General features: G+C 31.7%; 3 protein-coding genes across 3 annotated transcripts; 2 read left to right on the plus strand and 1 right to left on the minus strand.

The window, feature by feature from the left end:
• LOC107608129 (RNA polymerase II C-terminal domain phosphatase-like 4) lies at positions 88 to 1,807 on the plus strand. Its single transcript, XM_016310014.2, has one exon. The coding sequence runs from the start codon at positions 245 to 247 to the stop codon at positions 1,625 to 1,627; it is 1,383 nt and encodes a 460-aa protein (XP_016165500.1). The 5' UTR covers positions 88 to 244; the 3' UTR covers positions 1,628 to 1,807.
• Positions 1,921 to 6,421, plus strand: LOC107609399 (cytosolic endo-beta-N-acetylglucosaminidase 1). The gene is made up of 11 exons (XM_016311358.2): positions 1,921 to 2,409; positions 3,035 to 3,172; positions 3,550 to 3,659; positions 3,772 to 3,883; positions 3,953 to 4,060; positions 4,424 to 4,536; positions 4,644 to 4,725; positions 4,935 to 5,015; positions 5,104 to 5,156; positions 5,237 to 5,372; positions 5,580 to 6,421. The coding sequence occupies exons 1-11, from the start codon at positions 2,044 to 2,046 to the stop codon at positions 6,255 to 6,257; spliced, it is 1,977 nt and encodes a 658-aa protein (XP_016166844.1). The 5' UTR covers positions 1,921 to 2,043; the 3' UTR covers positions 6,258 to 6,421.
• LOC107608278 (LOB domain-containing protein 12-like) lies at positions 9,425 to 10,799 on the minus strand. Its single transcript, XM_021107258.1, has 3 exons — positions 10,386 to 10,799; positions 9,562 to 9,923; positions 9,425 to 9,515 (listed from the first exon to the last, which is right to left on the minus strand). Exons 1-2 carry the CDS (start codon positions 10,539 to 10,541, stop codon positions 9,564 to 9,566), a joined length of 516 nt encoding a protein of 171 aa, XP_020962917.1. The 5' UTR covers positions 10,542 to 10,799; the 3' UTR covers positions 9,425 to 9,515; positions 9,562 to 9,563.

The following is an 11,658-nucleotide window of genomic DNA, read 5'->3' on the forward strand; positions in this document are numbered from 1 at the left end:
ATAAAACTAACGTTTAAATAAACTTTTAGAATATAATTATGATCATTACTTTTATTTAGTATATGTGAATATGAATTAAGAGGAGTGCTCCATTTTTCAATTCAATTGTTCTCTCTTCTCCTAACATCTCTCTCTCTCTCTCTCTCTCTCTCTCTGTTCTTGCCTATCTTCCTGCAGCTGTGCTTCCTGTCGCTGAGGCTGAAGCTAGGGTTGTCCCTCTCGAATCGGTGGAGAAAGACCTATTATGGTTGCCGATCAAATCCCTAATTCAGTTCAGACTTTGATATTACTCGCGTGGAACCTAGCCAACTCCTCACTCTTTTGCATACTTCCCATGGCCGAGCTGATAAATTTTACTCATTCTCCTATTAGTGATTTCCATGAGATGCAGTCAAGTGTTACAGCAGACTCTCTAGCATATTCATCCAGTATTGATGACTTCATTGCCTATCTTGATGATGCATTAGCTGCAACTTCGCCAGATGAAAATCAAGATGAGCTGGAAAGTGTCAGAATAAAAAGGCGCAAGTTTGAAAGTGACGAGGAAACTGAGGAGTCTACTTCAGAAGTGTGTACACATCCTGGTTCATTTGGAGACATGTGTATACGTTGTGGCCAAAAGTTGGATGGTGAATCTGGTGTCACATTTGCCTACATACACAAGGGACTCAGACTCCATCATGAGGAGATCTCTAGACTGCGCAATACAGATGCGAATAAAAAGCTGTACCTGATGCTCGATCTAGATCACACTCTATTAAATTCCACTCATCTTGCTCATTTGAACACTCAAGAGTTGCATTTAATTTCCCAGCCAGATTCTCTTGGAGGTAGCCTTTTCAAATTGGACAAAATGCATATGATGACCAAGTTGAGGCCTTTTGTCCGCACATTTCTAAGAGAAGCAAGTGAAATGTTTGACATGTACATATACACCATGGGTGATCGACCCTATGCATTAGAGATGGCTAAGCTGCTTGATCCTCAAGGAAAATACTTCAATGCAAAGGTGATTTCTCAAGATGATGGCACTCAAAAGCATCAGAAGGGTCTTGATATTGTGTTGGGGCAAGAAAGTGCTGTTGTAATTCTTGATGATACAGAACAAGCATGGGTGAAGCATAAAGATAATTTGATTCTGATGGAAAGATACCACTTTTTTGGTTCAAGTTGCCGGCAATTTGGTCTCAATTGCAAATCTTTAGCTGAATTGAAGAGTGACGAAGACGAAGCTGAAGGAGCACTTAATAAAATCCTTAAAGTTCTTAAGCAAGTCCATTATAAATTCTTTGATGAACTTAAAGAAGATATAGCTGAACGAGATGTAAGGCAGATTTTGAAATCAGTTCGAAGGGAAGTCTTGGGCGGATGCGTGATTGTTTTCAGCCGTATCTGCCATGGAGCATTACCATCACTCCGGAAGATGGCTGAGCAGTTGGGAGCCACTTGTTTAATGGAACTTGACTCCTCCGTGACACATGTGGTGGCTACTGATGCTGGAACCGAGAAGGCTCGGTGGGCAGTGAAAGAGAAGAGATTTTTGGTTCATCCCCAATGGATAGTGGCTGCAAATTATTTTTGGGAGAAGCAACCTGAGGAGAACTTCGTCCTCAAGAAAATGCAGTAGTAACTAGTAACTTTTCTTGTAGCATCACACACTTTGCTGTGTTCATATTGTGCATATGGGTCAATACTCTATAGATTACACAATTTTATAAATATTATATTTAAATAATTTAAATATATAAATCCCCAATTATGAACGTACATTTTTTCCCTGTCACTTGTCGGTGCAACTAATAAATTCATAAAAGTGGTATGAATTTCATCATGATTGGTGAGAAATCCTGAGCCATGTTATGTTGTCTGGGAAGTGGGAGAAAAAAATAATTAAAAATTGAAGAGAATCATATCCACAAGTTCCACCAGTGAAGTCAATGGTCTTAAGTCGTCTTCTTCTCTAGTTCTCTTATCTATAACATTACCCTAGCCTCAAACATCCTAGTACAAATCAGAATCAATATTCATCGTTACAAATTTACAATGATGTCTAAAGACATTACTAGTTTTGATCCAAAACAAGCATCAGTCCCCATATCATACCCACTCAAGACATTGAAGGAGCTTGAGTCTCGCTCCTACTTAGACTCCTTTCACTACCCTTTCAACAAAGCCTCTGTTCCCCTTATTCAAACTCCAACTTCTTCTTCTAACCGTGGCAAAATTCTAGTGTGCCATGACATGGCTGGTGGGTATTTGGATGATAAGTATGTCCAAGGAGGGACCAATTCTGATGCCTACTCCTTGTGGCATTGGTATCTAATTGATTCCTTTGTCTACTTTTCTCATAATCTTGTCACTCTTCCTCCTGTTACTTGGACTAACACTGCTCATCGCCATGCTGTTAAGGTATGCTTACATATTTTCATTTTTATATGGTTATTTACGTGCATCTATCTAACAGTTTAAACTTTTGAGATAAATAATTTTATGATATAGTATAAAAAAAATTTTATGACTAAAAGATTTAGAGTTCGATCTTTATTGTTTTCTAGTACTATTTACATGTCCGTGACTAACAGTTTAAAAAAAATTCTCTAAAATAAAACAATTGTAAAGTCATAAAATAAGTGGATTTGATTCCTATTAAATTTATAATAATTTACTATCTTAATTTAAAAATTATTAGACTCATTTTTTTATTTTACTAACTTTCTATTTTAAAAAGACCTGATTCAATCGTTTAAACTTTTGAGATGAGTAATTTCAAAATGCTAATTAATTTTTATTACATATTTGACTCATTTGCTTAAGCAAATTTCATTGTTTAGTTAGTTAGTACTACTCAATATTGTTTACTTATGAGTTGTGACATAATATTAGTGGCCACATAACAATTAGCTTAGAAGATAAATTGGTTTTAGAATTTAGCTTGAATGATCAGAGATTAAATGGTGTAGTGTACATATGAATTATTCAGAGACCTATAAGTTGGGCTTTGATGATTTTGATTATAACTAAAAATGTGTTGGAGGTTTTGGGAACTTTCCTTACCGAAGGGGAAGGAGGAAGGGATGTTTGTAATGAACTGCTTTCAACAAAGGAGTCTGCTCAAATCTATGCAGAGCGTTTGGCAGAGCTTGCTTCTCAGTTAGGCTTCGATGGATGGCTGGTAAAATTACATTTTTGTCCTCTCAAATTATGCCATATTACACACCTATGACTTAACCTTTTCATGATATACTTGGCATTTAACCTTTGGAGTTTGGAGTAATTTATCCCTATCTAATTTGATAAGTTATTTTTCTTCACATTCATGATACCTATTTTATTAGGAAAATGAGTTTAGGGCTTAAAAAACACTATATTGTGATGTTGTGTCAACATTTTTTTTAGAAATAAATACACAGAGAAAAAATTCTCCTTCATCATGCATATTTTTGCTAGGAAACTGAAACATAATTGTTTTTTGAAGATCTTTGACTGGAGTAATAACTTTTTTTGGTAATCTATTCAATAATTTATATGGTAGTACTCAAATTATTGCAGCTAAATATGGAGGTAGACTTGGACAGTGTTCAGATTCCTAATCTGAAAGAGTTTGTCAACCATTTAACATTAACCATGCATTCTTCGGTGCCTGGATCACTAGTAATTTGGTGAGTATTAATTTCAAGGTGCAAAGATCACCATTTCTTTTGATTTTCTTCACATTAATTAATGATGCTGCCTAAAATTGATGCTCATACTTTAGTTTTCATATTCATGTAGGTACGACAGCGTTACTGATGATGGTAGCTTAAATTATCAGAATCAACTAAATAAATACAATAAGCCTTTCTTTGATATATGTGATGGAATATTTGCCAATTATTCCTGGGAGGTAATGCTTATGCTCATACAATACTTTTTTTTTTTTTCCGCTCTTTTTTAACCAAATAATACCATGCAGGAAAACTATCCAAAACTTTCTGCTGATGTTGCTGGTGATAGAAAGTATGATGTTTACATGGGGATTGATGTATTTGGAAGAGGCACATTTGGTGGTGGACAGTGGAATGTATGTGTCAACTATCTCTCACTTTAGTCCAATACCAAAATATCTTGAGTATGTGTTAAGTCCTTTGTATATATATAGTGTTTGGACGGTGAATCTTGAGAAAATTCGTGCAAGATATATCCAGGATCCTACGTGAATATGATTTAAATTGCCTTCTTTATAAGCCGGCATGTTCTTAAGAGGGACATTTTAGGACCTGCCACAGCTTTAAACCTAATCTGAGAGCTGGACTACCGTAACAGTAACACTAGATATATTTTTTTCCTTCAAAGTTAATCAATGTATATTGTGCAAGCATTACAGTATATGAATTATTATTATTATATATCTGTTTTAATGTGTTTATACTATGGTACGTTTCAGACAAATTTTGCTCTTGATGTAATAAAAAAAGCAGATGTCTCTGCTGCAATATTTGCTCCTGGATGGGTTTATGAGACTAAGCAAGAACCAAATTTTGAGACTGCTCAAAATAGGTAACATTTTGTTAACTGTTTTTTTATACTACCATAAGTTAATACATAGTAACTTACTATTTTTGGGCTGTTTGTAATAAAGTTTCAAGAATTTAATCTGTATGCAGATGGTGGGGTCTTGTGGAAAAATCATGGGGACTAGTGAGAAAGTATCCAGTAGCACTACCCTTCTACTCAAATTTTGATCAGGTTAATCAACAACTCAGTGCATAAATATCTCGCATTAACACAGGATCCGAAAAACGGTTATATCCAAAGAATGTAATATAAACAACTGAACTTTATAATTGTATCTATGGCTGATTCCACAGCTTGAACTTGTGACTTGAAAATCACATGGAGAAGTAATAATACATTCATTATAATTGAAATGTTGGCATTTCTTTATTACTTTTCAGGGACGTGGTAATCATATTACAGTTGATGGAATAAACATCTCAAATGCTACCTGGTGTAACCTTTCTTCACAGGGGCTTCAGGTATTCATCATATATATACATATTATACATGTATATCAGTATATCATAGCCAAGTCTTCATTATCCTAACTCACATATCCACGTGCAGCCACAACTCATGTTTGATGATTCTACTGTGAATTCCATTCAAGTTCTTGTAGAGTAAGTCATAAAACACTGTCTTATGTTGTCTTATTACATTTTTAGAATGATAATTTTTTTTATCTTATAAATTGTTGTAGCTTGACAGAAAAATCATACAGTGGAGGTGCAAACATTACATTCCAAGGAACTTTGAAAGCGAAATCTTATTTCCAGAAGACAATATTTCAAGCAGAGCTCCTTCTAACCAAATTGCCTCTCCGAGTTACTTACTCTGTAAGCAATCTTCTTAAACTACTGACAAAACAAAACTTATGCACATCAAATATGTCTGCAAGTTTTAATCATAATGATTAGAATTTAGATTCAATGTTCATCATGGATTCATGGTTATTGTTGAATCAAACACGAACCATTCGGTCAAAATCCGTATCGACTAGTCTTCTTTCTTAGGGAAGTGAATTTGGTACTAAACTAATGCAGGTGAAATCTGATAGCAATTCTTTGTTGGGATTAGTGCTCAATGTTACTTCCACCATCAATGAAAATGTGTCTATTCTATCTGCACCACAAGAAATGGTGAATCATCTCTCACAAAAATTTGACAAAATAGTCCCAACAACTGAGCAAAATGGATCTTCCACTGAATGGATTATGCACGAATTCACGATCGACATGAATGGATACACATTAACAGAAATTCGCGCCATGTGTTACAGGCAGGATCATGAACTGACACTGAATTCGCGACGACTAGACCATGATCTCGTCACGGATTACTCTGCTATTCTTGGTCATGTCACAATCACACCTTCAGAGTACAAGCCAAGTTTTCCCGTATCCAATTCATGGCTAGTGAATGGTGAATACATAGATTTGAAATCAAGTCCTAAGGGTGACTCAAAACTCCTTAGTGTTAAAATTTCATGGAAGCTGAAGGAAGAAAAGGATTATTCTGTATTTTCACACTACAATGTGTATATGGAAAATGAATCAAAAGTGAAAGAGTACATTGGAGTAGCACATGTGAATTCTTTTTATGTTTCTGAGCTAGAAGTTCCTTCTGCCACTTCTAGCTTCAAGTTTATTATACAAGTTTGCAATGTTGATGGCACAAATCAGAAGTTGGATGAGTCTCCATATTATCAATTGGAGGTGTAGAGTGTCCTCTTTAATTTTCATTGCAACAAATTAATAATGATGTATCCATGTTATTTATATTTGGATTTGGCATCCAAAAACCATGTTTTATTCTCTACAAGGTTCAATAAATAAGGTTGGTTAGCCCAACAACCATATTTAAGGAAACAAAATATTTACTCGTTCTTTGAAATTTCTTCTTATCCATTTCATATTGAATATTAAATTAGTTCATTCTAATTTACTATTGAATGGGGTGTGAAATTTATTTAATGTAGGTTTTATAATGAATAAATCTATTCGATATAATGATATCTACGAATAAGGAAGTAATAAATAATTTATAATAAAAAAATATCATTATGTATGGATTATGTTTAACACAAGTAATTTAAATTTAGGTCTTCATCTTTAATGGTTTTAAGTACAGTTTTGCTCATAGTTCTATTTATAAAATGACCTTTAACATAGTTTTATTGGTTAAGCAAAGAAATTAATGTTAAATGCATGTATACTTAAAGCTTCTAAGAACACATCTTACATTTCTACTATATATGCGGAATTAAGAATATAACAATAATATTTGGTTGAGAATAAAAAATCAGTTTAAACAGTTAAAATTGTCTTGTTTAACATTCATTAATTATCATTAAATAATTATATAATTTTAGATGTAATAAATATGTAATTACAGATATTATGTATATAAAATTATAAATATTAAAATATTATGTTGTATAAGATAATTATTTTAGATACTGTCTCCTAAGTATTACCATTTATCGGAATATAAAATGTGTGTCAAACAATATTTTGGGTGTTCTTAATTAGCTTAAGACAGAAAGCTAAGATTTTATACTACTCAATTAATACAAAATGTTAAAAAATATTTCATAATAAGAACCAAATTACCTATTATGTATGTTATATATATGAACTATTAAATGTAGGTAATTTTAATTACCAAAGGATATACATATAAATTTTGTTTGACAACAATAATAACAAAGTCTTGTCTTACTAGGTGGAGTTGGCTATATAGATGAAACGATATTATTGAGTTCTATCATGTATCATGTCTACAAAGAGACTATTTACATGTAGATCTTGTTTGACCATTTTATGGATGATTTTTTTAGGTTTTTTTCTGTCTTTCACTCCTTGTTCATCTCATTCACCTTTCTGATTGAGTGCTCTGTTGGTCTTCTTTTCACATATCCAAATAACTTGAAACGCTATTTTACTGTGTTTTCCACCATATGAATCTCGTTTGACAATGATGAATAAATCATGATGAGTTGCACACTTGCACTATGTTAATAGATTATTGATTTAACAGGAAAATCTAATTTGATTGGTGTTGAAGCAAATTGCCAAAGTGTGAGAAAATCTTACTTTGCCTTAAGTGAAAGAAAGAAGAAAGTCAATAAAGAAAAGGTGAAGGGGGGTTAGTAGCATCTGAATTCCAAAAAAGACAAAACTGAAACTCTTGTTTTGGAAGCATCTTTCTCGAGCCCTCAAAATAGAAATGAGGCTCCCCCCATCACTTTCTTTGTCTCCACAAAACGGCAAAAATATTTTTGTGTAATATTTAATTTCTACATTCAAAATATATAGATATTAATTAAGTGTCTAAATAACCATTTTAAAAACTGACTTAAATAATATATATATACTGAAGTCAAGCTTGAAATTAAGCATCTAAGTTTCAAGCTTCGGAAATGCAAAAGTATAATTGACATACAAAAGTAAGAATGTTATTAGGGTTTGAACTTCAATAAATAAATAAAGTCAGAAGGGTATGTCTAATATCTTCCAAAAAGTGTAGGAGAATGTGAAAGATAAAAAACAAGGTCCAAAAGGAATCCAAACTTTGAAGTATCCTTATGAGAAAATCCAGAGTAAGAGAGAGACATTCATATCCACAAACATGCCTCTCTTTGCTATGAATAATTTCTTTCCTTCACATAAATGTTCAGTTAATTGAATTCTGTATATACTATATATAGTCTTCTGCACGTTCATCTAGTATAGATATATATCATCAGGCCTAATCAATATATACTAATTTCTTTCTAGAAAAACAAGAATAAAATAGATATATAGTGTTTATAATTTGTATAATATTGTACCAATAAGAAACTTATTGCTTTGTACGCAATAGAAGTTTCATTATCGTCATGCATGGACTAGCGTGTAGCATATACTTCTTCATGTATTGGAAAAGCACAAGTTTTCATATTGGTTTGAATAACAATTATTCGGACCTTATTTTTAATGATTATTGAATTTTTTAAAATAAATATCATTTTAACAACTAATAATTTGACAACTAACAATTTAAATAATTTAATTCTAACCTAACCCGACAAGTTAAGAACTATCGTTGATCAAAATTCTATTTAGGAGTTTATCATTATTGATCAATAGATTATAGCATGCACAACACACAATTCAAACCCCTAACACTTAGTTATTTAAAAAATTTAGAGTAAAATGACAAATAAATCTCTAAAAATTTACATTTTGAACAATTAATTCCTAGAAAAAAAATACCAATAAAATCATTCATCATAATAAATGTGAATACATTACTTCCATATTAACTCCGCAGTCTCCGCTACAGTAATCAAAGTATACGGTCTTAATTTGAACGTTATTTATCCACGGCTAATATCATAAAAGATTTTATTGATATTTTTTTTTTCAAACACTAATATGTCCGAAGAATAAATCTTCATAAATTTATTTATCACTTTCCCTTAAAATTTATTTGGTCATCATAAAAATAAGAGATTATTTTAGTTTACCCTAAAAAATTTGAGAACTATTTTGATATTACCTCTATAAGAATATTATGTTAAAATTTAAGGTGAGAAAATTGGACACCCATCTCAAATAATTAAGTAGAACAGGCAACCCTTGCCAAAGTGGGTGGCTGGCTGCATCAACTTGCAAGAAGTACGTTGTAATTATTTGTTTAACGTGCTTCTGATTAACATCACACTATATTAATTCAGTACTACTGAATAATCACATGCTAGAGTTGACCCTATGAATTCCTTCACATATCCCATCTTCACAAATAATTTTCTTTTTCCCAATAAAATTAAAAGAAAAAAACTTAATTACATTATACTAATTAATGGCAGTTTGCATTTTGTTATATGAATCAAAAGAAAATTGTATAAAAATTAACAAAAGGAATGTTTTATTATTTAAACCTTTTAAAAATGTGTGACAAATTAAAACACATACTAATTGGTGTGTAATAATATTAAGAAATTAAGTAGCATGTGATGGGAGAGGAAATTAATTATCATTGATTCAAGAAACCATGTCATGTCCAAAAACACTTTGTCTCTTGAAGGAATCATGAATTACATTGTTGGTAGAAGAAGATCCAAAAGTAGTAAAGTAGTGATGATGAGAGAGTTCATTTTCATTTGAGAGTTGAGGTGGTGGCATCATCATCATCATCACTGGTGGATCTTCTTCTACTTGCTGCTGCATCTGGATGCAGAGTATCTCTGCTTGAGCAACTGCTAGCTGCATTTGAAGCTCTGAGACTTGGTTTTGAAGGTATGATATGGCTCCGACACACCCGTACACCGGATCCCGGACCCTCGCATTCGCCTCGTACACTAGGCTGCTCACTGCATCTGCTCTTTGCTCCACCGGAAGTTCCTGTCACCATCATTGTGCAAAAGTTACAGTTACCTCCTTCCTTCTTTTTTATCTGTCACTGTCGTTTTTACTGTCGCTGTTTTAAGTATTTTAGAAGGAGAAATGCTAAAAAAACCATTAGAATTTATTGTTTTTGCTCATGACTTTTAGTTATAATTCAAATTTTTTAGTTTAGTAATCTAACAATATTCTTTAGCCCACACTTTTAAACATTAATGATTAGTTGATGACTAAAAATAATAAATTCTGATTACTCTTTAACATTCCTCTTTCTGGAATAAGGTATTGATCTCAATTGTATATTCTTGAAATTCTTAAAATGCTTTTCCAAACCATGATCATATATAACCATAAAACATAGTACCTAAATGTTAAGAATTTAAGCATACAAATAATCATCAAAGACAAAAAGGAAAGGAAATTAAAGAGCATGAATTATATATAAGAATATAAGGTAAGTACCTGCAACATTTTGCTAACGTTGCTAGCGCCAAAAACTTTGTGGACTATGGCAAACTTGTGGGGTTCATCAGCAGGGAAATAAGGAGCAAATGCACAATCTTTGGTGCACCTGCGTCTCAGAAGCTTGCATGAGGCACACGGTGAATTCCCACCCATTTTTCTGTTTTGAAGGTCAAAATAAAAGGAATCTTTTTTGGTAGCTCTAAAGCCTCAAGTGCTAAACAAAGCTCATAAAGAAACTGATGAAGAACATGTTTATGGAAGACTTTGATGAGACTGTATTTATAGCTGCTACCTGTTTTTTGAATTAGTTTTTGCCACCTCTATGTGTTCTCAACCATTTTCAACTACTAAATAGGTTTTTCTTTTTTTTCTTTCTTCCCTTTTTTTTTTTTTCTTTTAAAGTTAGGAGTGACCCAGTGACATTTTGGCGTCACACCCTAATATTTAGATAAAAATTACTTTTAATATTACTTTGCCATACTACTATACCAAATTACATGACTCATAGTATTTTTGTCAACTTTTGCCAACTCTAATTTATAATGATATTTAATGAAAATGTCTTTGTAAATGTGTTTAATAAAAATATTTTTTTATGGTTGTGTCTAATGAAAGTGTCTTTATAAACGTATTTTTTGAATGTGTCTGTTTATACATGTGTTTAAAATATAATAATTAATTATTGTTGATAATAAATTAGCAGATAGTATATTGGTATCTTGTACTTTTCCTTTAGAGAATAGTTTTAGAGAAATTCTAGATGACCGAAACATGTTTTCTTTGATTTTGCTTTTTATTTAAATCAACATTAACTAATTTTTATACTAAAAGTGTTGGTCTTTTGAATTGTGATTATTGTTGCATTTTTCATTGCATGGTAAATTTTGTGCAATTTCACCAAATTTAAAATCTTTCTTCTTACTTATTTAAAAAAATTCTTAGGTTATGTGTTTTTAGGTTTTTTTCATAATGTGAAATTAGTATATTACCCTTGTCAAAAAAAAAGAAATTAGTATATTACCATTCACTTGCAACAACAAGACACTATATGGTTTAAATTAAGCTTCTTCTAATATCTATCCTTTGAAGATTAGTCATTCTAAATTAGAAGAGAAAAATAAACAATAATATTAAAAAGACAATAATTTAAAATTATTTTATTTAATTTAATATCTATAATTTTATACATATAATATCTATAATTACATATTTATTACATTTAAAATTATATAATTATTCTAACAATAATTAATGAATGTTAAATAAGATA

The sequence above is a fragment of the Arachis ipaensis genome, chromosome B07 (genome assembly GCF_000816755.2).
Source record: "Arachis ipaensis cultivar K30076 chromosome B07, Araip1.1, whole genome shotgun sequence".
Taxonomy (NCBI): Eukaryota; Viridiplantae; Streptophyta; class Magnoliopsida; order Fabales; family Fabaceae; genus Arachis; species Arachis ipaensis.